This window comes from Nyctereutes procyonoides, unplaced genomic scaffold (genome assembly GCF_905146905.1).
Source record: "Nyctereutes procyonoides isolate TBG_1078 unplaced genomic scaffold, NYPRO_anot_genome, whole genome shotgun sequence".
Lineage (NCBI taxonomy): Eukaryota > Metazoa > Chordata > Mammalia > Carnivora > Canidae > Nyctereutes > Nyctereutes procyonoides.
The window spans coordinates 2,793,151-2,817,149 of record NW_026575133.1 but is presented as its reverse complement, the minus strand read 5'-3'; the positions used below and the strand labels follow the sequence as shown (position 1 = coordinate 2,817,149).

Here is a 23,999-nt window from a genome sequence, read left to right as displayed (position 1 = left end):
AGCACCTGAAGGAGTCAAGGAATGATAAAAGGACAGTGTAGACTCACTGCATTCACTCTGGGCTTCACAGAGGTGCAATCTGAAGGGCGGGAGGCACCCATGGCTCTGTAACAAGTCAGAGGTTGCCTAGGAGTTAGCATCCAGTGTCCCTGGCTCCTGGAGTGCCCTTTGCTCCTACTGTGACTCTGGCCTGGGCGTCTCTTCTTTGCTAGTGGTATGCGGGAGGGGGCGGTGGGCAGAGGGTGTGGTGGAGGCTGAGGTCCACCATCCACCATATTTGAATCCCTTGAACTCGAGAAATCAGGATGTGTGGGCTAGGTCCTTATTCTGCCATCAACTTGCAGTGGGATCTCAGACAATTCATTCATTCCTTCGGGCCTTTCTCCTCAGCCATACAAAGGTTATTTCTAAGGTCCACTATGGCCCAAATGCCATTGTGGCCTCCAGTACCCTGCACACTTCTCTACTGCTATTAACTTCATATTTACTTTGCAGTTAGTTCATCGTCCTCCCTTTTGTCTGTCCATCTCTCCATCCATCCATCCATCCATCCATCCATCCATCCATCCATCCATCCATCTCTTCCCCAGAAAATATTTACTGTCTGCCAAATCCTGTGCTAAAGTTCCCCAACATCATTCTTCATTTCTATAATCTGGCATTTTGTTGCCTCTGATTTACTGTGTGCGGGGGTGGGGGCGTGGCTAGATTACGAATTCATTAAGAATTCAGTGTGAAGGGCAGCCCAGGTGGCTCAGTGGTTAAGCACCACCTTCAGCCCAGGCCATGATCCTGGGATCCGGGGATCGATTCCCACGACGGGCTCCCTGCATGGAGCCTGTTTCTCCCTCTGCCTGTGTCTCTGCCTCTCTGTGTGTATGTCTCATGAATAAATAAATAAAATCTTTTTTTAAAAAATCAGTGTGAAAAGTAAATATGGAATGATTAAGTAGATCACGGTATGCCCATAGGACAGAATAGCAAGTGGTTAGAGAATTATAGCACTGTAGTTTACTATTTGATGAAAACATAGGATAAAGAAGACCATGAACTCTGGTTTCACTGATGTGCATGTGTGAACACAAGAACTGGAAGGGAATACAGAAAAATTAGTTACATTTATGGGATGCTGGAGGATTCTTTTCTTTTTGAATTTCCCTTGCTTTCCCACTGAGCTTTGTGCATTCCTCATGCTTTTAGAAACATTCATGGGCTGCCTGGTGGTATCAGGCACAGCAGGGGACCGTAGTTCCTCCTCTCAGGAAGCTTCAGTGCAGTAGAAGGAGACAGTGATGTACACAAATAAATTGCCTGAGAGGAGAATGGGCAGAGGAGGTATAGCTCAGGTGAAGGGGATTTTGAAGTTTTAGTATGTGCTAAACTCTATAGTTGGCAGCTCTGTGAAACAGCCATGGAGAGCTATTTTAGTCCTGGTTACATTAATAGAAGCCCAGCAGGGCCTTGGCATGAACACACAGAGTATCTCCTGTTTCAGCTATTTCCAAGTTACACCAAAGATCAACAACAACACAGGATTATTTATGCTCTTGCTAGGGTGTCAACCTGAATCCACAGCCCTTTTGGAAGGACAAGCAGCCTGGCTGTTGTCTCTACCCCAGTGCCTCAGCTGGGCCTGGGACTCTCCACTCCTCACTGAGCTCACAGTCATTTTCGGTGGGAAAAATGGTCCCCAGGTGAAAGTGAACCCAGAACTACTACAGTAGTCTCAGAAACCCAGTCTTTGGGTAAATGAAAGTGTGAACGGTTAAAATCAGGTGTGGCTCAGAGGCTGCTCTATACAGAAACAAGGAAAACATGTTGGTCAATCCAAAATTTACTTTTGAATAGCGTTGAGTTTGGAAGTTTTTTTTTTTTTTTTTTTTTGACAGTCACAGAGAGAGAGAGAGGCAGAGACACAGGCAGAGGGAGAAGCAGGCTCCATGCACCGGGAGCCCGACGTGGGATTCGATCCCGGGTCTCCAGGATCGCGCCCTGGGCCAAAGGCAGGCGCCAAACCGCTGCGCCACCCAGGGATCCCGAGTTTGGAAGTTTTATATTATTCTTTATTATTATTTTTGTGTAATGTAGAGAGTCAGAAAGGGACACTGAGATTGGAGGTGTACACAGGGTGCCTGACTGGCTTAGTTGCTGGAGATTGTGACTCATGATCTCAGGGTTCTAGGTTTGAGCCCCACTTTGGCTGTAGAGATTACCTAAAAATAATAAAAAATCTTTAAAAAAAAGATTTGAGATGCACTTTTGCCGCCATTTATGGGGGGACTTTCAGAGAATTGGAATTGTGACAGTCCTGATCTGTCAAGGTTTCCACATTCACAATGGCCTCTGTCTGGGGGCATTTTCTCTAAATGAGCTTCGGGACCGAAAGAAATTATTCATAATAAACTTTAAATTCATGGGTCACTCCTGCAGTACACTCCAAAAAAATATTTTAAAATAAATTCTGTATTTATATTTTGAATAACATAATCACATTACCTTGTACTTTTTAGGTTAAAAATATCAAATATCTGGTTAATGTAAACATAGCATAAGTTTTGAATTCCTATTATTTTAAAAAGGTCTTTAAAACACACACACATACACACACACAAACACACACACACTGCAGCTTCAAAAAACTGAAAGCATCTGAGCTTCCTTTACGTCTAAGCAGCCCGGGCGCTGTTCATTGTGGAGAGAGGAAGGTATCTCCCTTGTCCCATTAGTCAGGATGGATGCTGTCAGCAAATCAGGACAGAAGAAATGAAATACACGTCGAGGTTGAACTGGCCCTTTCCACACTGCATTATTCCCTTGGTGCCCATTTTAGGTTATTTGTGCTTGTCTTTCTGCCCCTCTCCAGATCGCAGGCTCTTTATCGAGTTATAAAGTGAGCCCCAGAGATGTGACGCGGCTGCGCAAGGTCAGCGGGCAGGGAGCAGCTGCGCTGGGGCCCGAGGCCAAGTCTTGCTCAGCCGCCTTATAAGACTGTGCAGTCAACAGCTGGGCTATTTGGGGTGATTCCTGCTCAGATTGCTGCTGCTTTCATCAGACCAAACACACCTCAGGGGAGCCACTTCCTCCCTCTTGCCCAGAAACAGGTGGAAAGGGGCAATGCATCCATTTGTTACTTAATAAATGTGCCTGTTCTCATTATCATCACGCAGCCTTTTATTTGCAAAATAGTGTTGATAGAAATGAACTGCAGGCTCCAGGCTCTTGTTTTTCTCTTTGCTGTACCGAGGAGCTCTGGCTCCTTCATCCCCCTGCCCAAAAGGGATCTCGTCCATCTCTCATTCCCCCACTGTAAGTCAGGAGGATGTCAAGTGTGTTGGCTCTGCAGTGGTAGGTGGGGATGCGAGGAAGCAGGCCTGGCCTCATGCTGCCCATGAGCTGATACAACCTTTTTTGGAGGGCAGCTGTAAACATCCTGCATGTTCTTCCTCTGCGACCTGAAGCCTACTTCTAGGCACCTGTAGAGAAATGCTACACTATAAGAGTGTTCACTGCTGTTAGAAACAACCAGAATATCTGGCAACAGGGAAATTGCTCAGTAAGCTACGAGATATCCATTCTTTGGGATGCTATGGAGCACTCTGACCAAATGAGGTGGATCCATTTATGCTGACCTGGAGAGACATGGCACTTAGTGACAAGAAGTTGCTCGGTAATGATCTGCAGTAGGTGGATATAATTTGTGAAGAAGAACCCTAGGTGTAAATTTGGGAGAGGACTGGAAGGCTATAGGTCTGAGTGTGGTGACCATGTGACTACAGGTCCTTCTGTGGTTGGTAGTGACACCGGGTGCAGCTTTTCTTTGTAACATGGACATATTGTAGTTTATTTCTATTACAAACAATGCTGTGATCAATACCACTGCACAGGTGTCTTTACACAACTGTGCAGGTGTATCTGTGAGCTAAACTTCCAGAAACAGAATCACTAGGTCAAAAACCCACTGCATGTGTGATTTGATAGCACAAAACTCCCCTCTGTCAGAATTACAGGAATGGACCTTTTTGAAAAAAATTAAGGTGATATTCCTATAAGATAAAATTAACCGTTTTAATGTGTACAGTTCAGTGTCATTTAGTACGTTCATCATGTTGAGGTGGAGACTTTTGTTTGTAGTATTTAAAAGTGGGTTTACAATGATAATGCATTCATATGCTCCTTAATTTAAAATGAAAAGAAAAATTAAAGAGTATGGGCTTCAGAGTCAGCTCTAGGTCTGGATCCAGGGGCCGTCCTTCACTAGTTGTGCGACCCCAGGGAAATTACTTATTCCACGTGAGGCTCAGTTCCCACTGTTTGAGACGGAGAAGAAAGCTTACACCGTGGGGCTAATGAGAAGATTCGATGCAGGGCCATGGGAAAGCAGCTGGTTCATCCCAGCGGTAAACGGTGGCTCCCCCCACCCCACCCCATGCACTCTGGAGGCAGTGCACTGATAGGTCCACGCTCAACAGCTCCAGTTCAAATCCCACCTCCCCCCTTTCTCTGTGCAATCTTAGGCAAGTGTTCAACCTTCTTGAGCCTGTTTCAAAATGTGCAGTTGGGAGAGTGAGGTGTGTGTTTGTGTGTGTGGGGCGCTAGGAAGATGACACATAGTGGCGCCTGGGTGGTTTACTGTGGTAAGCGTCTGCCTTCAGCTCAAGTCATGATCTCAGGCATCAGGCTCTCTCTGCTCAGTGGGGAGCCTGCTTCTCCCCCTCCTTCTGCCCCTCCCTCTGCTTGTGCTTGCTTGCTCTGTCAAATACATAAAATCTTACGGAAAAAAAAAATCACACACAGGAAGTGCTTAGGGCAGCACCGGCTGCACGGTAAAGCCTTGTGTCATGGGGGCTGTTAGGATTTTTGCCAGCCCCTCGCTGAGTGCCCTGCAACTCAGTGCCTAGTGGGTGAAGGACCCCATTAGGGTGACTGCCTCTCTCTGCTCTCTGATGCAGGGCCATTGGCGCCAACCCTCTGTACTGTGACTGCCATCTCCGCTGGCTGTCCAGCTGGGTGAAGACAGGCTATAAGGAGCCAGGCATTGCCCGCTGTGTGGGGCCCCCAGACATGGAGGGCAAGCTGCTCCTCACCACACCTGCCAAGAAGTTTGAATGCCAAGGTGAGCCCAGGAGCACGAGAGGAGGGCGGTGTGTGGGGAGGGGGTGGTAAGCACAGGGTTGCATTCCCACCACCTGCTGCTGGGGGCCCACAGGACCTGCCTAATCCTGCCAGGGCCTTCCAGGGGCTCCTGTGTCCCTGCGGTGACCGCCTGAGTGGGGGGTCAGGTGGCAGGAGTGAAGCACCTGCTGCTTGTTAGTGCGGCTACCTTCTAGTCCTGACGTACAGCGAACCAGGAAAGCTGGGCAGAACCTCAGGCTGTGAGGGCCTTAATCCCTCCCAGGGGTGACCTAAGGAAAATCAAAACAGCAGCACTTCTGGAAGCTCCCAGGCTCTCAGTGGCGAGTGCTCGGGCCTCCCGCCGGTCGGGATTGTGCGCAGCAATGAGCTTACACCCGAGCCTGGCCCCAGCTGCCCCTCTCCTGACATTGGCGGAACTCCAGGGCTTGAGCGTGATGGAGACTCCTGCATGCTTTGCTCTGAAGCTGCCTCACCGGGGCGTCTGTACATCCTCCTCACCAGAGCTTGACTGACTGACTGGGCCCAGGAGCCCAGCTGAGCCGAGGGAGGTGGCTGAGGGTTGCCCCAGGGCCAGCTGCGTGTGCTGGGGCCCAGGCCCTGCCCTCCGCGGGCTCACGGGCCTCCATGGGAAATGGAAGTGACCGCCACAGGTGACCGGCCACCTTGCCTGAAGGATGCTGTCTCAGGGGTAATGGTTCAGAAGGGCTTGGCTGTGGCTTGGCTGTTGGGAGCAAAACATTGGCTCAGTATTTATTTAAGGGGTAGGGCTGGTGTTGGCAGGTTAAAAGGTTTTCTTGACCCAGAGCATGCATGCCAGCAAGGTACACCGCGGCTCACACCATTCTCAGACCGAACACACCGGGGAGACAGCGCATGGGAAATCCCGGGAAGCCCTCTCATGCTTCCTTCCAGTTGTTACTGCAGAGTGTTTCTTGTAATGCTCACGCCTCTTCTGCAGGACCCATATTTTTCCATTTCTAGAAGGAGTCCTAAGTGGGAACCTGAGTTTACCCGATGGCTTTTGTTCTTGTGAGGTCCTCGTGCACGCAGGTGCCATGCCCCAGGCGGCCTGGCTGCCGGCTCCCTCCTCACCTTCCGGAGGGGCTGCAGGAGGTCTTGCCTGTGGTGACAGGAAGGATCCTCCCCCATCAGCCTTGGAGAGAAACAGCTTGAAAGCAGATGGACTTTTTCCTCACAGAGCCGCGTCCCCTCCTGCTCCTTGTGACAGGGCAGGGCGGGGAGCCAGAGCCGACCTTGGTCACAGCAACCGTGGTGCCCTCACGCTGCCGGCTCGGCCCTGACCACCGCGTCCAGCGCCCACCCGTTAAGGCTTTTCAATTAGCTTATTTAATCCCTAAGGCCTTTGAGGCAGCTGCTGTTACTAAGCTCCTTTTATAGGCCGGGAGGTAGGCTGAGGAAGGAGGCTGGGAAAGTGACCCGGGAGAAATACAGGGAGGGCCTGGATCTTGGGGAGAGGGCTTCCACCCCCACCCCCCAACCCGAGGACTGTCCTGCTCCCTCCCCCGCTTCAGGTCCCCCCACCCTGGCTGTCCAGGCCAAGTGCGATCCCTGCTTATCCAGCCCGTGCCGGAACCAGGGCACCTGCCATAACGACCCCCTGGAGGTGTACAGGTGTGTCTGCTCCAGTGGCTATAAGGTGAGTGGAGGCGGGGGCGGGCTGCTCTTTCCAGGTAAGACGGGTTGGGCTGCAGCGTTCACGCTTGCGCACGGTGCCCAGGGCTGCAGGGTGCCCAGGGCCGGCGCTTGAGGGAATGTTTAATCAATGATGTAGCATGTGAATGAGCGAATGAATGAATGGATGAATGACTGAGCAGGTAACTCTGGGGACCAGGAGGCACACTGCTGAGGGGGCGGGCTGGCTGTTGGCTCACACCAATCCCTGGGTGTCTCTGCTGTCCTGCTCACTCACTTTGTTCCCCAGGGCCGAGACTGCGAAGTATCCCTGGATGGCTGTTCCAGCAGCCCCTGTGGAAATGGAGGGACCTGCCGCCCACAGGAGGGCGGGGACGCCGGGTTCATGTGAGTTGCCTGCAGGGCTGGAACCTGGTGGGTGGGAGTGCAAGCCTGGGTGCCTCCTGCCCCAAGTGGGATGGCCCAGGTCTCCCTGTGCTGGGAAGGGGCAGGCACTCCCTAGAGTGCCCTCCATGCCTACCCAGGCCAGGCCCCTGTTGCCCAGAGAGAAGGCTGGGGCCTGGGGCTGCATTGCTCACTCCTGCTCCAGGCGTCTCCCTGCTCATGCTGGGTGCCAGAGGGCCTTCTGATGGCCTGGCAATTCGTGGCCAAGGGCATATGCAGTGGCAGTGCTAAGGGGTAGTTCAGGGATGGTTTAAACCCCTATAATCTCCACTGTCCCCCAAGGCCTCCAATTGGAAGTCAAACATCCGCTTGCTGTGCCAATGCTGCGTGGAGGCAGGGCCCCTAACCAGTGCCTTGGTATCAAGCAGCCCCTGAGACAGGTGGGGAGACCTTCCCAGAGGTGGGAGTGAGGCCCAGTTGCGCCCCCCCGGGGCCTGCCCTCATGGTCTCATGGGTCATACTGGTCACAGCTGAGCAGCTGTTTCTCCCCTCACCTTGGACTCCATGAAGGGCCAGCCCTCCCGGCTGCTGTCTGACCTCACCATGTAAGCCCCCACCTCCCATTCACCCTTCTTTCCCCCAAGACCCCTCAATGAGCACCCCCCCCACTTTCTCAGAGTTCTCCTGGGCCCAGAGATTTTTCAGAGGAGTATATAGTACTTAGTTGCTGAAAATAAACTGCCAGCCAAACAAATTTACTCTTTGGAAAATGCTGTTGAATCTACTTGGCGGGAATGGCCAAACGTCTCTCTGCAAACCCAAACTGCCAGAGGTAAAAAAACACTAAACAACTGCTTACAGGTCATCACTTTGGAAACAGCATCCTTAAAATAGGCTCTGTCATTGTCTGGATTTTGGAAGCCACTCCATCCAGCCCCCCACTTCCCACAACCACCCTTCCCTGCCCTGCCCCACGCTAGACTCCTGGACAGGGTGGTCTGTGGAGCTTGGGGGGTTGAGAGGACCCCTCAGAAGAGCCTGCTAGGTGGAGGGTGGGTGCAGCTGGGGTAGCCCCTTCCCAGCTGGAGGGTGGACCCCAGAATTGTGTGCTTCATACCTTTTTGCTCACATATCCCCACCAAACAGATGTTTTAAACTACATCCCCTCTCACACATTCTTAGAGTGTTAGCTAGAATTTTTCAGGTCAGTTGAACTTCCCATTGCAAAGGAGACAGTTTCCAGGATATTGTAAATATTAACATTTAAAAATAACTCATTTTCTAGTTCATTTTTATCATTTTCCAGTGGAATCTGAATAGCACAGCAATTTGATATCACTTTAAAAAATCACATCAACAAGCTCCTGTTTAACAGCTGAAACATTTTACCTCCATTTTTCTCCTCGTACTAGTATTTCCATTTTACTCCCCACCCCCACCTCCATTTCTCTTCCTGTGTCTATGTTCTGTGCTGGGGTCCACTATCAAGCCTGCAGCCATACTTCTCTGCCACCAACGTGGGGGTGTAAGTTTGTAGAATTTTTTTCTTGTCACCAAAATTAGAGTTTTCTTTTGCAGAGTTGTCATTACAAATATTAATAATATATATATATATATATATCAGAAATAACTCTACTATAAAATTTTATTGATAATTACCACCCATGAAAGTAAAAGTTTATTAGACTCCTAGAGAGATAGGTGGGGTTTTTTGTGTGTGTTCTTCTAAACACACAGGGTGAATGTGACAGCATTAGAGCAGGCTCAGCATCCAATATATTCCTTTTTAAAAATCTATGTATACAGCTAGAAATGCTGTATATATAGCATTTGTGAAAGAAATTTGAGAAAGTTTGTGCAGATAAGCCATTGGGATTAGAATTTTTATTGCAGCGTGTCACTCAATTATTTGAAACCCTTCCGAGTTTATATGCCAAAAACCCCAGAGTAATCCGTCATCAAAAAGTATTTTTAATACTCTATCGGCTGACAATTCCACTATGTCTCCCTTTAATGATTTATTTTAAAATTTTTTAAAATTCAATTAGCCAACATAAAGTCCATACTTAGTTTCAGATGTAGTGTGCAATGATTTATCAGTTGTGTATAACACCCAGTGCTCATCACATCATGTGTCCTCCTTAATGCTTGTCACTCAATTACCCCAGCCCCCCACCTACCTCCCCTCCATCAGCCCTCAGTTTCCTATAAAGAGTCTCTCATGGTTTTTCTCCTTGGATGACTTCCCATTCAGCTTTCCCTCCCTTACCCTGTGATCTGTGCTGTTTCTTACACTTTCAATGATTTTTGATGCACAGAACTAGAACCTCTTGCAAAAGCATTTGTCCAGTTACTTTGGAAACCTCTATATTCCTAATAGTCCCTTTATTTGGCGCTAGGGTTCTAGGCTCCAGGCACGTCCCACCTTGCACTCAGGTTGGGAGAGGTGTATGCGCCTTTCTAAAGCTCTGGGGTAGGTCTGTTCAGAGTGCTGAACTTGAAGATCTGGCTGGAAATTAATTTTTCAGACCTCTCTGACCCACATATGGCTTGGAAGACCCCAGGTGCTCCCTGGGGGAAGGTGTACACTGGCTGGAAGATCATGGATTCCCAGGACCCTCCACAAGTTGGCTCCTGTTTACCCCCTACCCCCGATGTATGAGCCAAGTGTCCCCTGCCTCTGTCCACCTGGCCTCAGTGTGGCACCATCCTGGTACCTACCAACTTTTCTCTGGTGGCCTCACACCTAGACTGTGAGTCCCCACAGTGCAGGATGGTCTTATTGTGACCCCAGCAGCTAGCAAGGGCCTGGCCTGGCCTAGGGTAAGGGCCAAAGTTCTGGGATGACAATAGTCACCTGCAGACACAGGCTTCCATCAGTGCCTCAGGAAGGCTGCTGCCCTGGCCCTGGGCCCACACACCCTCCCTCCTCCCCTCAGGTGTTCCTGTCCTGCCGGCTTTGAAGGCCCAACCTGTGAGGTGAATACGGATGACTGTGTGGAGCACACATGCGCCAATGGGGGTATCTGTGTGGATGGTGTGGGCAACTACACCTGCCAGTGCCCCCTACAGTACACGGGTAAGTGGGGTGGGGCGGGGGTGCACAGGCCCTGAGCCCCTGTCTTGTGGGCAGAAGGGCTGAGGCCCCCACTCAGCATCTGCAGGGGTTTCTGCTAGCCCAGGTACCTGGCAGAGTCTGGGGGCAGCTTCTCTCCTTCCTCATTCTTTCCCCAGGAAGGGGCTGTGAGCAGCTGGTGGACTTCTGCTCCTCAGATTTGAACCCGTGTCAGCACGAGGCCCAGTGTGTGGGTACTCCAGATGGGCCCAGGTCAGTGTTGCCTGTTTTCAGGGCCAGACAAGGGCATGGGCCTTGAAGTCAGTCCCCTCCCCTCCTATTTCCTTACTTGTCAAAAGTGGGTTTGGTCTTGGCTATACAGGTTCCTGCTAGTCTGGGTGGGGATAGGGCGGTAGTGGGTATAGCTTTGGTCAGCTAGACCTGGGTTTACAGTATGACCCTGAGTGGATGCCTTGACCCTTCTGAGCCTGTCTTCTCATCTGCAAAGTGGGCACCCCATAGCTCCCTCCTGGGGTAGGTGTAAGGGTCAGATGAACAAATGTACTTTGCTCCAAGTCTGACATCTGATAAGTGCTCCATAAAGGGGCTATTATCTTTCCAGATCCACAGTTTCTCCTCCCCAGTTACAAAATGCACAAAACTCTGAAAACCAGAAGCTCATTTGGTAGCAAAACCTGGTTTGACTTGAACGTATTTGGTAATAAAACCTGACCCCCACCGATATGAGGTTATGTATAGTCACTGTTCTTGCCATGTAGTGTGAACGTGTATAGATTTTGCTGCAGAAATGTGAACATGTTTAATTAAGGGGCTGCCCCAGATCTCATTGATGTGTTACATAATGCTTTAGACATTGTTATAAATAGCCTTTCCAAAATCCAAAATCTTCTGAATTTCAAAACCTATCTAGCCCCAGGAGGTTTGGATAAGGGGTCATTGACTATTGTCACCATCATTGTTAGAATATATAGAAGTGCGCTGTCACCTGAAAACTACATGAAGGTCGTGGGTTTTTTAAATGTTTTCATCTGCAGCTTTGTAAACATTTCTAGGACTCTTGTTCCACTGGTCAGGACAGGTGGTCAGGGTTGAGGCCTGAGGCTGAGGGACCCAACCCCAGCCACTCAGGCCAGAGTGGGGAGTGGAGCCTCTCAGGGAGCCCATGGTCCAGCAGGGGCCACCCAAGGACAATGGCAGGAAGCAAGAAACGGGTTACTGAGATCGAGAGGTGCATGGAAGTCTCCATCCAAAAGCTGCACAGCTGCCATGCTTGTGGGTGAGCTGCTGGGGTGGAGTTGGCACAGCCGACCAAGGAGCAGTGGCAGATCAAGAGGTAGCCTGCTGCTCAGAGGGGCTGGACGTCAGGTGGTGGGAGAAAGCAGGACTGCCCCTCATCCCTCACACTGCGCCAGGAAGAGTCCCTGATAGCACCAAAAGTGCGCAGACAGCAGCTGTGTAGCGCCGGTTCTCTCAGCTTCCGCCTCGGAGGGAAGATGTAAGGACTCAGCTGTGCTTGGAACTCAGCAGGTTTTCGGTACATTGGCTGAGTGAGGGAAGGAGTGAGTGTGAATGGGTGGAGTAGGTGGAGGGTCAGCTACTTGCAACATTTTTCAGACTGCAGCTCAAGACTCAGTAGTGGATTATGACCATAGGGTGGGTCGATTAACTCAAAAAACTAAAACAGAGGCGCATAAGCATGGCTTAGTTGGTTAAGTGTCTGGTTCAGGTCATGATCTTGGGGTCCTGAGATCAAGCCCCGGGTTGGGCTCAGTGCACAGTCTACTTGTCCTTCCCCCTCTGCTCCTCCCCTGGCTCGCTCACACTTTCTCCTAAATAAAATAAAATCTTAACCTAAAATAGAAGAACTGTCAGAGCATCATGGCATTTTATGTAGTAAGGAGTATTGTGCCATTAAGCTGGCTTTAGGGTGTGTGTGCCCATAGGTGTATGTATTTTCACTTGGGTAGAAAAGTATTTCTTACAGCTTAAAAAACTGGGAATGAATACAAACATCCAGGCAGGAGCACCTGCCCGCCAGGTTGTGTGGTTGAACTGTGGAGTTTGCAGTTCAGTTTGGAAGAGTTTCCAACAGGGATCACTTGATGATAGCTGGGAGGATGATTCCTGGAGGAGGTGTGGTATTGACCAGAGTGACAGAGGCAGGGAGAGAGAAGAGGATGTTCCAGAATCAGTAGGTGGTGGCAGTTGGGAAGTGCTGGTGAGGTGCAGGTTGCTGCCAGTAGAGACAGGTCCAACCACAGGGTGGGGCCTGATGGTGGGGGCAGGGGGAAGCAGGACAGGGGGCATCTCACAAGGCTGTGACTGAAAAGTAGGTGGAGGAGTATACTCCTTGATAGGCAAATGGTTGATCTCCAGGCAACCAGTGCAGCCCAGTGAGGGCTGGGGGCTGGTCTCATGTCACTTGAGTGGGGGCATGACCTTTGAAGGGGGAGGGCCAGGAGGCCAGTCCAGTGGAGTTGGGAAGGCTGGAGAAAACAGCTAGTTGAGCCCCAGGATTCAGGGCCTTGTGCTGTGGAAAGGCCCTGAGTTTGGCCTCAGATGTGCTGTCAGTGGTCAAGGGAGGTCTTCCATGACAAGATCTGTTCTCATGCTCCCGGCCCAGAACCTGCCCCCACCCAGAGGCCCACTCAAGCTCTCTTCTTGTATCCGGAAAGGGTCCCAGGATGTGCTGGGAGGCAGCTTTTTCTCCTGGGCTCTGTTTGACCTCTTGGGTGTCCCATAGTCACACATCCCCCAGACCATGGGCTTCCGACTGAGTGAGGGACTGACTGCCCCCCATCCCTGCATGCATGCCAGGTGTGAGTGTGCACCAGGTTACGTGGGTGACAACTGCAGTGAGAACCAGGATGACTGCAGGGATCACCGCTGCCAGCATGGGGCCCAGTGTGTGGATGAAGTCAACAGCTACTCCTGCCTCTGTGCTGAGGGCTACAGGTGAGTGGCCCTGGGGGAGCACGAGTGAGCATGAGTGACCGAGGCCTCCTGGCCTGCAGCCCTGGAGCTGGCAGGAGCCCCCAAGCACAGCGGGTGGGAGGGAGTTAGGGTCAGAGCTTGGAAGTTGGATCCTTGGGTTTTGACCATGGCGATGCCAACCCCAGCTGTGTGGCTGTGGGAAAGCTACCTAATCACTCAGGGCATAAGCACAAGGTCCCGTCCCTAAACTGTTTGGTGGAGGGAGTGGGAGGTGGGTACAGATTACTGGCCAGTGCCCACCACATACCTGCCCAGCAGACCTCTGAAGACACATCCTGGCATAAAGGTCACTTATCTTCACAGCCTGACTTCTCTGAAAGGTTTTTGGCCAGGGTTGGGGTTGGGGAAGGAGGGCTGCCTTCCTGGCCACCTACCTCCCATGCTCTGCTTGGGTCTTTTTTTTTTTTAAACACTTTAATTGAGCTATAATTCACATGCCCTGAGATTCACCCAGTTTCAATATAGGATTCAGTGGCTTATAGTCTATTACCAGAATTGTACATCCATTAACCATAATAATTTGAGAACATTTTCATTACTCCAGAAGGAAACTCCATACCTATTATCTGTCACCCTACCCCCTCCCATCTCAGCTCAAGGCAACCAATAATCTAATACTTGTGTCTATAATAGAGTTATCTTGGATATTTCATATAAATGGAGTCATATGATCTTACCATCATGTTTTTGGGGTTCACCCATGTGGCAGCATACATCAGAACTTCATTCTTTTTTGTGGCTGAATATTATTCCATTGTATGGGCCACATCTGTGTATCCATCCACTGAGAGACATTTGAGCTGTTTCCACTCTTGGCTGCTGTGAAGACTGGTGCTATGGGTGTGGCTGTGTCAGAACTCCCTGCTGGTAGTAATGTCCCCTCTTTTATTTCTTTAGTCATTTGAGTCTTCTCTTTCTTGTTTGTGTCTGTTTTCTGTAAAATGGACAATAGTGAGTTTGCTAGCAGACTTACTGCCCCGAGCCTCGAGTGCTTCTCAAACTGTAATGTGCACATGATCTTGGTAAGAAGTAGATTCAGGTTTTCCATTTCTGACAAATGCCCAGGTGACAGCGATGGTGCTGTTCCAGGGACCACATTTGCTTCTCACCTTGTTTTCAGTGTCCTTCTGGCTCATAGTTCTCTTGGGGGAAAAAGTGTTCATTAGGAGCATCTTCTATTGCTTTAAGGATCCGGTTTCCCAAGATGTTCAGCAAATTTCTCTCCAGGACTGTGGGACAGAAAGATGTCCCCTTGCCCCTTCTCTGACCTGTATCTTTTCCCTCTCAGCGGGCAGTTCTGTGAGGCCCCTCCCCGCCCTCCTGCCCCCAGAAGCCCCTGCGAGGGGACCGAGTGCCAGAATGGGGCCAACTGTGTGGACCAGGGTGGTGGGCCTGTGTGCCAGTGCCTCCCAGGCTTCGGCGGCCCCGAGTGTGAGAAGTTGCTCAGTGTCAACTTTGTGGATCGGGACACCTACCTGCAGTTCACTGACCTGCAGAATTGGCCCCGGGCCAACATCACGCTGCAGGTGCGTGCCCAGGGTGCCCAGTCACAGAGGCGAGTGGGGCGCCAGGGGGTGTGGCCTCGGGTCAGAGCACTGAGGGGAGTCCCTGCCCAGGAGGACAGGGAGGAACCTGTGTTAATCAAAACTCTTTGGATGTGGGTCAAGCACATGAAAGGTTATCTGAAACCAGGGTAGGATGAAAAGGGTGGATAGGTGACCGGATCCTCTCCCGCCATCCCAGCTCACCTGCTCCTCAGCTCCAGCCTCCAGTGCTGCACACACACTTCTCTATGGCCTGGGACATGGCCGGAGTTGGCTCTGGGCTTCAGCTCTGGCCTTGTATCTTTAGCCTCCTGGCCCTTATTTTGGGGCCCTTATTTTGCCATTTCATGTCTTGAATTTCATCTCAGAGCATTGGTTTGTTGAGGGCAAAGGCACATCGCACTTGGATGGCAATGTTTACCTGGAGGGATGGGGGTGGTGCACATCACATGGAAAATGATCAAAGTCTGCATCTCCTCTTTGGCTCTCTTCCTCCAACTGCATTCCCTACCCCAGCAGTCACATCTTTCTCCTCCTTCTCTCACAGAGCTCCTCAGCCTCCCAATATGCTTACCATACCCCCCCCACTTCATCTTGCCCATGCACACTGTCTACACTGCAAGAATACAGCTAGCCTAACTGCTCAACAAAGTAACATTCACCCAAACCCTCCTGGCCACTGCCTCAGGCACCTCCTTAAAGAGGTGAGGTCAGCCCCACTGTCCCTGTCACAGGCTCTGCCCTGCCAGCTGGTTGGACAGCAATCACAACTTCAGGGAAGATCTTGGATTGGCCTCCCTTCAGCCACGTGCCCATCCCTGGCCCAGCCACTGAGTCCAGCGAGATGGGGTGCTATGATGCGTCCTCCCTGGGCCATGTGCCAGCCCTAGGAGACCAGGGAGTCAGGTTCTTTACCAGAAGAAACAGAAGAGGGACAAGGAAGGATCATGGTTTCTACAGCATTGTAGAGTGATCTCCCTCCTAAGGTAGCTCCAGCTTTTGCTTGCACAGCTTGAGACAGGCACTACCTCCTGAGTGGCTCTTTTCAGGTTTGGGTGGTCACGGCTGTTAGAGAGCCTTCCTTAACTTGTCCTCTCAGTGGCTCCAGAGGCCCGCAGAACAGGCTACCCCACACCCATTGGACTTTCTGAGCAGGTCGCCCTAAGGTCTCTTACCTGCTCCTCCTAGCAAGTGGTTACCAGAACTGGGCTTGTCCATCTGCCTTCTCTCTGCAGCCCCAGCCAACCTGGCAGTGGATGGCATGTGAACCAGAGGCTACTAGCCTCTGTCAGCATCCCCTGGAGGATATGTCCCCTGGGCAGGCTACATAGCCAGGGGAGGACAGCTCTGCACACAGCATTCCTCTTCCAAATGTGGGTCCCCCACCTACCTGTGCCATCGCTGGGTGGGGTGGAGTGTGGTGGGAGAAAATGTGTCCTTGCCCATCAGGTCTCCACGGCAGAGGACAACGGGATCTTGCTGTACAATGGAGACAATGACCACATGGCAGTGGAGCTGTACCAGGGTCACGTGCGTGTCAGCTATGACCCGGGCAGCTACCCCAGCTCGGCCATCTACAGGTTAGGCTTCCTCATGCCCACCACCCTCGCTCAGGGTCTCCCAGGGCAAAAGCAGGTGATTATTGGGACCACTGGCACCTGGGCTGCCCAAGTGGGAGGAAGGGCATTTCTTTTTTTTTTTTTTTTGGTATATTTTTTTATTGGAGTTCAATTTGCCACCATATAGCATAACACTGAGTGCTCATCCCGTCAAGTGCCCCCCTCAGTCATCCCATCCGCCCACCCACCTCCCCTTCCACTACCCCTTGTTCATAGGAAGGGCATTTCAACCATCTAGTGAGGCCCCAGCTTGGGGCTGAGGCCTGAGCGGTGGGCTCACCCTTCCCTATCCTACCTCCTCCTCACAGTGGGAAGGGAGAGATGGTAAGATGGCAGCCCTTGCCCCAAACTGCTCAGCTTTCCCCAAGGAGTCCCAAGAAGGGAAGCAGGAGGGACCAGGCCCTAGGCCACAGAGTCGACACACCCTCCTTCCTTAGAGATGTTATTTCCTGGGAAGCAGCTGCTGCATCAGTGGCCTTTCTAGGGAAGGGACCAGGCAGAGATGGGCCGAATTGAAGCCCATTCCCTGGGGTGGGGACACCCCATCTTCTTCCAGTGCCGAGACGATCAATGATGGACAGTTCCACACCGTTGAGCTGGTCACCTTTGACCAGATGGTGAATCTCTCCATCGATGGAGGCAGTCCCATGACCATGGACAATTTTGGCAAACACTACACACTAAACAGCGAAGCTCCCCTCTACGTGGGAGGTAAGGACCTGGCCCAGATAAAGGCTGTGGCTGGCTCTCCCCAGGCCTCCCCATCAGGTGACGGAGACAGCCATTTCAGGTGGGGCATCTGTTGCTCTCCAGCCTAAGGCTTGCCAGGAGGGCTAGTGCCCCAGCCACTGGATTGAGGGTGTATTCCAAGCCACAGGTGGATTGTCCTACCCAGCCTGGAGCCCAAGCTGACCAAGAAGGATGCGTACCTGGGTTGTCTGTGGCCTGGTCTTGAGAGGAACCTGGAGCTTTCCCAGCTGTCTTCCAAAGTGGGCACCTTTCTTCTTGGCTTTGGGCCAGAAGGGCCTTGCCAAGTATTCAGGGTCTGTTCCTAGTCTTGGAGCTCTCAGAGGCCCAGAGCCTGCTTGTAAGAGGCCCAGACATGGAGTCCCTGTATCAGCTGGGGACCTCCCAGCTGGCTTTACATGCTTTGCAAGCTAAATGACCTTGTCTACCACCTGCAAACATTTCCAGGTCCAGACAAGTCAGGTTTCTGCAATAGTGGGGCTTTCTCCGTGCCGCAGTGCACCATGGCGAGACTTTGGGCAGGTGTGGAGAGAACTATTGGTTCTAATCTCATATCTGTGGTTTATTAGTCGTACAACTTTGGGCAAGTCGCTGAGCACCAGATGGGGTTTAGCCACCCTGACCTCAGAGGGTTGCTGTGATGACTACAAAAGCAAGTGACAAAGTGGCATACACATTAGTTTTAGGCCTTTTCTGCTTTTGAAGTAAGGAGGTAAGTGCTGGTGTCCCACAGGGCAGGAAGGAGCCTTGGGTGAGGGCAGCCAGACCTTAGGTACCCAGGGCTTCCTTTGTTAGCTGGTGGCTGCTAGGCCTGGCGCCCCTGGGCTGTGGTCATAGAGGGGGCTGCTTTTCTATTTCTTCTGGGAAAGGAATTTGGACCCTCCAAGGTGGCAAAGGACCTTGGCCCAGGGTTGCAGAGACAGAACAGAGGCTGAGGGTGGGAGGAAACACTGTGCAGTTGCCCAGTGGACCTCAGCGGTGAGTGCCAGGCATGGTCTGAGCCTGACCCGGCCCAGCTCTGCCCCATCCTGCCCACCCCAGGGATGCCAGTGGACGTGAACTCAGCCGCCTTCCGCCTGTGGCAGATCCTCAACGGCACCAGCTTCCACGGTTGCATCCGAAACCTATACATCAACAATGAGCTGCAGGACTTCACTAAGACGCGGATGAAGCCAGGCGTGGTGCCAGGCTGTGAGCCCTGCCGAAAGCTCTACTGCCTGCATGGCATCTGCCAGCCCAATGCCACCCCGGGGCCTGTGTGCCATTGTGAGGCCGGCTGGGGGGGCCTACACTGTGACCAGCCAGCTGATGGCCCCTGCCATGGCCACAAGTGAGCATGGACTGGGTTCAAGGAGCCCTCACCCCCTGTCCACCTGTAGGTTCCTTACCTTTCCCTATAAGCTCCTATCCCCAGGCTGCTGCATGGATTGTATTTTTAAATCCCCAAACTAGAACATGTGGCCCACCACAGGGTTTTACTTTTTTTTCTAGTTTTCAGTTTTTATTAACAGGAGGAGGTTCCTAGGGAACAGTGTCACATTTTGCTCCCTTTTGCTCTTGGGAAGAGAGCAGCATCCCATGATGCCAAGGCTGGGATTGTGTAGGATTGGACTAGCTCCAGCCTATTCTCATAGTACCTTTTCTCTGTCCCCTCCAGGTGTGTCCACGGGAAATGTGTGCCCCTCGACGCTCTTTCCTACAGCTGCCAGTGCCAGGATGGGTACTCGGGGGCTTTGTGCAACCAGGCGAGGGCACCTGCAGATCCTTGTGGGGGCCTGCAGTGCCTACATGGCCACTGCCAGGTCTTGGCCACCAAGGGGGCACACTGTGTGTGTGACCCCGGTTTTTCGGGCGAGCTGTGTGAGCAAGGTCAGGGGCCCCCCTCCTGACATGCCCTCTCCACAACCTGCAGTAGTGACTTGACTTTTCCTCCTCCAAGCTTGGCAACCCCTCTGTGCCCCCTCCCCTCTCCTGTACCCTGGACTGCTGTTGGGCTGTGGTACCCCCCCCTACCCTCTGGACTTTGTGCCCCACTTCCATACAAATGGCCCAGCTTGCCCTGAAGCCCCCTTATCTGGGTCAAGTGCTGCCTCCTGGCTGGGTTCTCCCCTTACAGAAGGGACTGCCCAGGGTAACAGCTCCTGCCTGAACCTCCACCTCTTGGCCCCGTTACCTTGGGACGCCGGGAGCAGCAGGAAGTCTGAGGGTTATGGAACTCTTTCCCAGGCCCATGTGACCAAGATGCTTCTGCTGTGCTGGAGACTGCTGAGGCTAGGCAGAGGGAAGCTGAAGTCCAGAACTCAAGCCTTCTGGGTCCCCTAGGCGCCCCCCCCCCCCACGCTCCTGGCACACATTCCTTCTCTATTGTGTTTGCCTTCCCAGCCTCCTCTGCTTGGAGCCCACTTACCTGGCAGCTCCATCTGTCCTGGAGGGTCCCGGCAGCTAGAAAGTTCTTCCTTCATACTCATTGGACCATGGGCCCAGGAGGAAGCCTGTGCATGTGCATGTCTGGTGGGGACGGAGGTGGAGTCTGAGCACTAGAGGCCCTGGTCCTTGGATGCTGCCTCTCCTCCTCCTGCCTTCCCCCTGGGCCAGCGCTGGCCCACGGGTGTGCCCTGAGGCCTTCTCTTGGTGTCTGTCCTATCCAGAGTCCGAGTGCCGGGGGGACCCTGTCCGGGACTTTCACCAGGTCCAGAGGGGCTATGCCATCTGCCAGACCACGCGCCCGCTGTCGTGGGTGGAGTGCCGGGGCTCCTGCCCAGGTCAGGGCTGCTGCCAGGGCCTGCGGCTGAAGCGGAGGAAGTTCACCTTTGAGTGCAGCGACGGGACCTCTTTTGCCGAGGAGGTGGAGAAGCCCACCAAGTGTGGCTGCGCCGTCTGCGCCTAGCGCCTGGCTGGACGGGGAGGGGTGAGGCGGGCAAGGGGGCCTGCAGCCGGGTCGGTGCGGCCGCGTAGCTGCTCCTGGGCGGCGCGGCGTGCGGTGGGAGGGCTGGGCCGACCTCCCGGAGCGCCGGCGCTGGGGGCGGGGCGGGGCCCGGGCTGCAGGCCGCTCTCCCTCCCGAAGTGCCTTGCACAAATAGGCGCTTAATAAATATTTGTTGAATGAATGTGTGCTTGAGGTCAGGCCAAGAAGTGCAGAATGGTGACACCCCCTGCTTGCCCACTACTTGGGTCTGAAGGAGGGACTGGCCCCTTCCCAAACCAGCTTTTCCCTGGCTGCAGAAGCTCCTTATCCCCCTGCAGTTGATCTTGAAGCCTCCCCTGGGGCAGCCAGCCTGACTCTGCTCTGTATGCTGCCGTAGCATCTGCTAGCAGTAGGCCAGGCTGCTGAGGGGACGGCCCCTCCTGCTGGCCAGGAAGGGGCTGACCCTTACCCCCTGGGCTGAACAGCACAGCAGCCACTGCTTGATGGGGAATGAGGCTGGAGAGAGAGGTGAGTCTTAGGACCAGAACTCTGAATCCTGAAGTTATGGGTTGACCATTGTCGCTTCAAGGAAGGGTCTCTCAGGTGGAGGAAATGCCCACTGGGTCTATTTGGGGTGGTGACAAACCAGAGAGGATGGTGTGGGATGGGAGGGGGGAGGTTGGTTCTTGATTCCAGCTGAATAATCACCAAAGGGGCATTTGTCCTTGGCTATCCCAGCCCATACCTGGCCACAAGATACTGGCAAGCCATTGGCAGGGGTACAGGATCAAGGGGGTTTGAACTAGGCTGCTTAGCCAGGGAGGGGTCTCCTCCCAGGGAGACTGGGTTCAGATCCTTTCACGGCATAGACCAGTAGGGAGCAGCCATCCAGGCACCAGGAAACCCCTGCTGCCTCTGTCACTCTGGGCAAACTTCTTCCCCACCGGCCTCCGTCTCCTCATCAGCTATCAAATGTGAAGTGGCTTGACTGAACATACGTATAAGCAATGCAGACCCTCCCACTGTGGCTCCAGAAGGGAGGCTGGAGGAGTTAGAGGATCCATTTTCATTAATCACATCAACAAGTATTTATGTGCCTAACTGGGCTGGGTACTGTGGGTGTTCTGCTCATGTGGACAGACATGAACTAATCGTAGAGCATCACAGGAGTAACCAGGATGCCTGGGAAGAGATGAGCCGAGGGCTCCAACCACAGACACTGGTCCAGACTAGAGCTGCTCACCCTAGGCATTTGCAAGGAAGGACTCTATTTGAAGAGTCATTGAGTATGTGGCCATGTGACTACAAATGCTTCTTTTTCCATGCAGAATGAAAACATGGAAAGCTTATATTTGAGCTTAAGTAGCGAACTGGCTAGACGGTCCTGCCCAGATGTCTCCCCAAAAGTGTGTGCCCCTAGGGGATCCCAGTGGGTAAGAGGAGTGAGCATATCTCTTTCCTGGCCCTTTCTATCTCCAAACAGAAGACAGGGTTGGGGGAGCAGGCTGTGGTGTGACTGAGGTGGTATTGTGCCTGTATCCTCAGCCACTATGGACACTGGGAGGAGGGACCTCTTGATGCTGAGCAGTAGAGGGCTGGAGCCTCTTACAACTGAGGAAGCCTGGCATGTTCCACTACACTGGGACTTGGGCCAGTGAGTTTGAGTCCTGGAACTCCTGTAATGTGAAGGTGATCTTGCCCTGCCCAACTGCAGAGGTGTTTTTATGGCTGGATCTGTTCTTCACCAGGGATTGGGCCCTACTGTAGTTCTGAGCAAGGCCACAGTGCCTGTCCCCTCTATGGACAGCAGCCTGGGCCTTGAGAGGCTTCTCATAGGGCTGCACAGCATCCCTCTCTTACCTATAGTTTGCAGGCCACTGGGGGACCCTGGAGAGCAGCTCTAGCACTAGCTCTAGCACTATTTCTGCTAGGCAGGTGCTGAACTACTGAGGAAAGCTCAAGCACAGCTGGCTCACCTCTTCCATGGAAGAGAGGTATTCTGGGACCACGAGCCATACTCCTTTGGCCATCACCTTTCCCCACTGCCCTGGAATAGAAGTGGCTCCCTGAGCTTGCAGGGCACTGACAGGCAGCAGCAGATTGGGTGATGGCTGCCAGGAGTCCTGTACTCCCAGCGCCATGGGGTTGGGAGGGCAGAGTACGGGGTGTTTGTACACAGGGAGTACCCTCTGAGCTGGCCACTGCCCCCACCGACCCCTCCACAACATCCCACATCCCAGCCTGCCCCATGCTCACCCTTGGTCAAGCCGGAAGATTGGGATTCACCACAAGAGTAAGGGCAGCAAGGGGCTATGTGTCCCAGGATCAACACTGCCTCAAGTTAACCACCAACCTGCAAGCTGCTAAGGAACTGGATCACCACTCATCTTGCCTGTTCACATTTAGGCCCAGGAGAAGGCTCTGGTGAACTCATCTCTGATAAATCATCTCCGTATCTTGTCACCCCTTCAGTAAAGACCTTCCTTAGCTTTGATGTCTCCACTGGCTCTCTCCATCGAACATGCACTGAAGAGACACAAGCAGGGCAAGTCAGGAGGCTGCTGCTGCCACTGCTGGCAACCACGGCCCCGGGCTCCCTGTGAAGGTGTCAGGAAATGGAAAAGGCCAGACTCATCTCCTTTTTGCCTGCTATTAGCCTAACCGTGAAAGTATCTCTTTATACGGAATACTTAACAGATTCTAATATATATTTGTATTTCATTTTGTTATAGTATTTTTATATGTTAAAGTCAATATCCGGTGTCTCATTTTGCTTTTCAGATGTGGTGTGGTTATGACATTTTGTTTAGGGGTTTCTGTAGTCTTGTCTGGATCACTCTTTTAGAGAGACTGGTTTAGAACAGGCCCGTGAGGGAGCCACACCTGCCCTTTCCCTAGAATTGTTCTAGAACGTGTTGGATATTATCTGTTGTTCTCCATGTGAACATGACATTGTTTTGCTCAGGTTCTGCCTTGTGGATCTCTTTTTCTGCACCAAGGATCACTTTTTCAGCACCCATGGCTGCTGACATGCCCCCCCTCCCAGGGTTTGAGGGTTTCTGAGCTGTCCACACTCTGGCCACAATTCAGGGATGGCTCTTAGAGGCAGCACATGTAGAACATCTTCCCTTGGAACGCTCTGATCCTTCTGAAGTGGCAAAGGAGGTGGGTTCCTCCTGGAGAAAGGGGAAGTCTCGGAGGATATAGCTTGGTCATAACTCCCTGGGGATGTCAGGGCAGGGGCAGACCCTCACATGGCATAGCACACATGGAGATCTGGGGAGGCTGCTTAGCTTCATTTCCCTTCAAGTGTCTGCAGCTACACCCAAATTTTGTGTTTGTAGACAGAGCCGCAACCACATTTAACCTGGCTCTGAGGTTTCAGTTCATCAGGGCAACAGACCAGAAAGCAGTGGGGCTTCTCAAACTGTCCTGTAAGGTTAACCTGTCCCCAGTACAGTTGGTTCATAGGGATCAGTGGAGAAAAAAGGCAAATATACTTCTATAGTAGTTCTGCTACAATTTCAGACTGCAAAATTGCTCTTGGGAGTCTTCCAGGATGCATGACCTGAGCATCTATGTGAGATGAGGCCAGGCCCTGGCAGTCAGGCTGGGCAAGGTCCCTACTACCAACGGGACCCAGCTGGCCCTCCTCTGATGCCAGTACTACAGACTGATTTCCCACTAGATCATGATGATGTTTGCCTAGGTCATACCTTAACAGCACATGGTCACCTTGAAAGGGGGGGGCAGTGATGGTAACCGCAATGCCAGCAAAGCAATTAGGGGTTTAGTAGGAAATATAATGAACCAGTACAGGGGAGAAAATGGTTTTAAAATAGGGATTGTGGGGCAGCCCAGGTGGCTTAGCGGTTTAGTGCCGCCTTCAGCCCAGGGCGTGATCCTGGAGGCCTGGGGTCGAGTCTCACGTCGGGCTCCCTGCA

The 23,999-nt window shown here is 52.4% G+C and overlaps 1 protein-coding gene and 1 long non-coding RNA gene across 5 annotated transcripts in view; one reads left to right on the top strand and one right to left on the bottom strand.

Moving 5' to 3' along the window:
* The window catches only part of SLIT1 (slit guidance ligand 1), a 173,667-nt gene extending 149,668 nt beyond the window's left edge, over window positions 1-23,999 (top strand). For 2 of the 3 annotated variants that reach the window (XM_055300074.1, XM_055300072.1), the window contains 12 exons: window positions 4,950-5,113; window positions 6,666-6,790; window positions 7,076-7,173; window positions 10,110-10,249; window positions 10,405-10,498; window positions 13,064-13,201; window positions 14,529-14,766; window positions 16,234-16,364; window positions 16,960-17,114; window positions 18,192-18,480; window positions 18,808-19,019; window positions 19,799-23,999. In XM_055300074.1, the coding sequence (XP_055156049.1) occupies window positions 4,950-5,113; window positions 6,666-6,790; window positions 7,076-7,173; window positions 10,110-10,249; window positions 10,405-10,498; window positions 13,064-13,201; window positions 14,529-14,766; window positions 16,234-16,364; window positions 16,960-17,114; window positions 18,192-18,480; window positions 18,808-19,019; window positions 19,799-20,037 (2,023 nt within the window). In that variant the 3' untranslated portion in view covers window positions 20,038-23,999. The remainder of the gene's footprint in view (window positions 1-4,949; window positions 5,114-6,665; window positions 6,791-7,075; window positions 7,174-10,109; window positions 10,250-10,404; window positions 10,499-13,063; window positions 13,202-14,528; window positions 14,767-16,233; window positions 16,365-16,959; window positions 17,115-18,191; window positions 18,481-18,807; window positions 19,020-19,798) is intronic. The other variant, XM_055300071.1, reaches the window with a different exon arrangement.
* On the bottom strand, window positions 14,215-19,806 carry LOC129493679 (uncharacterized). 2 transcript variants are annotated; one of them, XR_008661188.1, is made up of 3 exons: window positions 19,558-19,806; window positions 14,989-15,205; window positions 14,215-14,469 (listed from the first exon to the last, which is right to left on the bottom strand). It is a non-coding gene; the product is annotated as an uncharacterized LOC129493679 (long non-coding RNA). The 2 variants fall into 2 exon arrangements; XR_008661189.1 differs by lacking the exon at window positions 14,215-14,469 and adding an exon at window positions 14,762-14,848.